Raw genomic sequence first — 3160 nt, 5'->3', positions numbered from 1 at the left:
CTGTCTGTTCTTGTCTGTCTGTTTTTGTTTGTTCTTGTTTGTTTGTTTGTTTGTTTGTTCTTGTTTGTTTGTTTGTTTGTTTGTTTGTTTTTGTCTGTCTGTTTGTTTGTTTGGTACTGTCTGTCTGTTTGTTCTTGTCTGTCTGTTTTTGTCTGTCTGTTTGTTCTTGTTTGTCTGTCTGTTCTTGTTTGTCTGTTTCTTTTCATCTCTCTTTGTATCTCTGTTTTTTTCTCTCTTTCTCTCTCTCGTTCGCGCTTTCTTCCTTGGGTGCGGTTTTCTCTCTCTCTCTCTCTCTCTCTCTCTCTCTCTCTCTCTCTCTCTCTTGTATCGTATCTGTCTGCCTGTCAGTTTAATCTTAAGTAAATCATTGACATTATCTGAGTCATTTTCTCTGCTTCAGGAGGGTATAGTTGGCTGGTGGGCTGGTGGGCGAGCTGGATGGTTTATCGGTGGGTGGGTAGGATGGTGGGCTGTTTGAGGGTGGGCTCGGATGGTAGACATTAGGGTGGGCTGGATGGTGGGCTGGATGGTGGGCTGTTTGAGGGTGGCACAGTGGGCTGTTGGGTGGGCTCGGATGGTAGACATTAGGGTGGGCTGGATGGTGGGCAGGATGGTAGGTGGGCTGGATGGTGGGCTGTGTGAGGCTGGGCTCAGATGGTGGACATTGGTGAGGGCTGGATGGTGGGCTGTTTGAGGGTGGCACAGTGGGCTGTTGGGTGGGGTCGGATGGTAGACATTAGGGTGGGCTGGATGGTGGGCAGGATGGTAGGTGGCCTGGATGGTGGGCTGTGTGAGGGTGGGCTGTTTGAGAGTGGGCAGGGTGGTAGGCGGGCTCGGATGGTGGGCTGTTTGAGGGTGGGCTCGGATGGTGGACATTAGGGTGGGCAGGATGGTGGGCAGTTTGAGGGTGGGCTCGGATGGTGGGCTGTGTGAGGGTGGGCTGTTTGAGAGTGGGCTCGAATGGTGGGTGGTCTCGGATGGGAGGTTGTTGGGTGGGCTGATGGGTGGGCTCGGATGGTGGGCGGGTGGGCGGGTGGAGGGGCCCCTGGTCACCCTTAGGCTGAACCACGCCCATTGCACTCTCCAGGATACCGCCCAGTGTTGACTTTTCTTTCTTCTTCTTCTCTTTCTACTCCTCATTCTTCTATTCTTTATTCTTCTCTCTCTCTTCCTTCTTCTTCTTCATCTTCTTTTTCTCTTTCTTCTTCTTCATCTTCTTTTTTCTCTTTCGTCATCGTCTTCTCTTTCTTCCTCATCTTCTTTTTCCTTTTGATCATCTCCTTCTCTTTCTTCTTCTTTTATTCTTCTCTTTCTTCTTCATCTATTCTTCTCTCTCTCCTTCATCTCCATTTTCTTCTCCTTCTTCTTTTCCATCATCTTCTCTTTCTTCCTCTTCCTCTTCCTCTTCGTGTACCACGGCTCATATCCCGTTCTTACGAATAAGAATTGAGAGAAAGGAGAAGAACAGTCGCCGTGGAAGGAACAGCATAAGCAACATGATGAAATTCCTCATACGAGCCACATGTTCATAACAGGAACATCCGGGGAACTATGTTGGGTCGATCAGGAAGCAGTTTTAATCGCGGAATTTTGAGGTCTTCTCTTCCTTCGCTTCTTCCTATTATTTGTTTGCGTTTCATGTTTTTTTTTATTTCTTTTACGTCTCTCGTTTCGTGTCTTTTCTTTCTTCCTTTATCTTGGTCGTTTGTATCATCTTTCTTCTCTCGTTCGTCTCTCTCTTCTCTCTCGTCTTCTTCCTCTTTCTCCTATCTCCCATTTCTTTTGGTGTCTTTCTATTCCCTCTCTTCTCTCTTTTTTTCTTTCCCGTCCTCTGCATCTTATCGTTCTCTTTCTCTCCCCTTTGATCTGCTCTCATCTCCTCTCTCTCCTTCTCCCTTTCTCGTTTTGGCCTTCTTTCTCATTTACTTCCTTATTTCTCTCTCTCTCTCCCTCTCCCTCTCACTCTCTCTCTCTCTCTCTCTATCTATCTGTCTCTATCACTCCTTCTCTCTCACTCTCTGTATCTCTATATCTCCCTCTCTCTCTTTCTCTGTCTCTATCTCTCCCTCTCTCTCTTTCTCTCTCTCTCTCTCTCTCTCTCTCTCTCTCTCTCTCTCTCTCTCTCTCTCTCTCTCTCTCTCTCTCTCTCTCTCTCTCTCTCTCTCTCTCTTTCTCTGTCTCTATCTCTTTCTCTGTCTCTATCTCCCCCTCCCTCTCTGTGTCTCTATATCTCCCTCTTTCTCTCTCTTTCTCTGTCTCTATCTCTCTCTCTCTCGTTTTCTTCCTCCTAGTCATCGTCGCCACTCTCGCTCTCTCTTATACTTTCTCTCTCTGTCTCTGGCTCCGTCTGTCACTCTCTCTCTCTACGTACCATTTTCCGTTATTCAAGTCTCCGTGTCTTGTTTCTCATTGTATTATCTTTATCGGTTTTCTTTTATTTACTCCTATCTGTCTTTCAGCATCTGTCTTTTTTTTCCTTCGTTTTGCTATTTCTATATTTCTATTTATACCTTATGTCTCATCTGTTATCTGTTATTTCATCGATTTCCCACTTCTTGAATTATCAAATTCTTTATTTCAATCCCGAGAATTTGTTGCATAACGTAGACTTCAAAGGAAAACGAAAGAAAGAAAGAGAAAGAGAAAGTTGCTTTCGAAATCAAATTCCAAATACCGACCTATTTTTTTCCTACTGCATGCATCAGAAGCTGTCTGTACTCTGTCTTCTTTGTTTCTTCTCGTCCTCTCTTTCTTTCTTTCGTTCTTTGTCTTTCTCTCTCTCTCTCTCTCTCTCTCTGTCCCTCTTTCTCCCCCTCCCTCTCTCTCCTCTCTGTCTCTCTTTCTCTTTCGCTCCCTCCTCGCTCTCTCTCTGTCTCTGACTTTGACTCTCTCTTCCTCTCTGTCTGTCTGTCTGCCACTGTCTCTGACTCTCTCTCCTCTCCTCTCCTCTTCTCTCTCTCTCTCCCTCTCTCTCTCTCTCTCTCACTCTCTCTCTCTCTCTCTCTCTCTTTTTCTCTCTCTCTCTCTCTCTCTCTCTCCCTCTCTCTCTCTCTCTCTCACTCTCTCTCTCTCTCTCTCTCTCTTTTTCTCTCTCTCTCCCCTTTCTTTCATTCGCCCGCGCACGTTTTCGTGTCTTTTTTTACCCTTTAATCTCCATATT

General features: G+C 45.9%; 1 protein-coding gene across 1 annotated transcript; it reads right to left on the bottom strand.

The window, feature by feature from the left end:
• Positions 1 to 396: 396 nt before the first annotated feature.
• LOC138863908 (uncharacterized) lies at positions 397 to 1140 on the bottom strand. Its single transcript, XM_070129408.1, has one exon. The coding sequence runs from the start codon at positions 1138 to 1140 to the stop codon at positions 397 to 399; it is 744 nt and encodes a 247-aa protein (XP_069985509.1).
• Positions 1141 to 3160: the final 2020 nt, after the last annotated feature.

The sequence above is a fragment of the Penaeus vannamei genome, chromosome 14, assembly GCF_042767895.1.
Source record: "Penaeus vannamei isolate JL-2024 chromosome 14, ASM4276789v1, whole genome shotgun sequence".
NCBI classification, from domain to species: domain Eukaryota; kingdom Metazoa; phylum Arthropoda; class Malacostraca; order Decapoda; family Penaeidae; genus Penaeus; species Penaeus vannamei.
Note: the sequence above shows the minus strand (reverse complement) of the source record. Positions and strands in the feature narration are given on the sequence as shown.

Bases quoted from the DNA above. Each gene is read 5' to 3' on its own strand.
- LOC138863908 (XM_070129408.1), bottom strand. From the start codon at position 1,140: ATGAGGAGTAGAAAGAGAAGAAGAAGAAAGAAAAGTCAACACTGGGCG.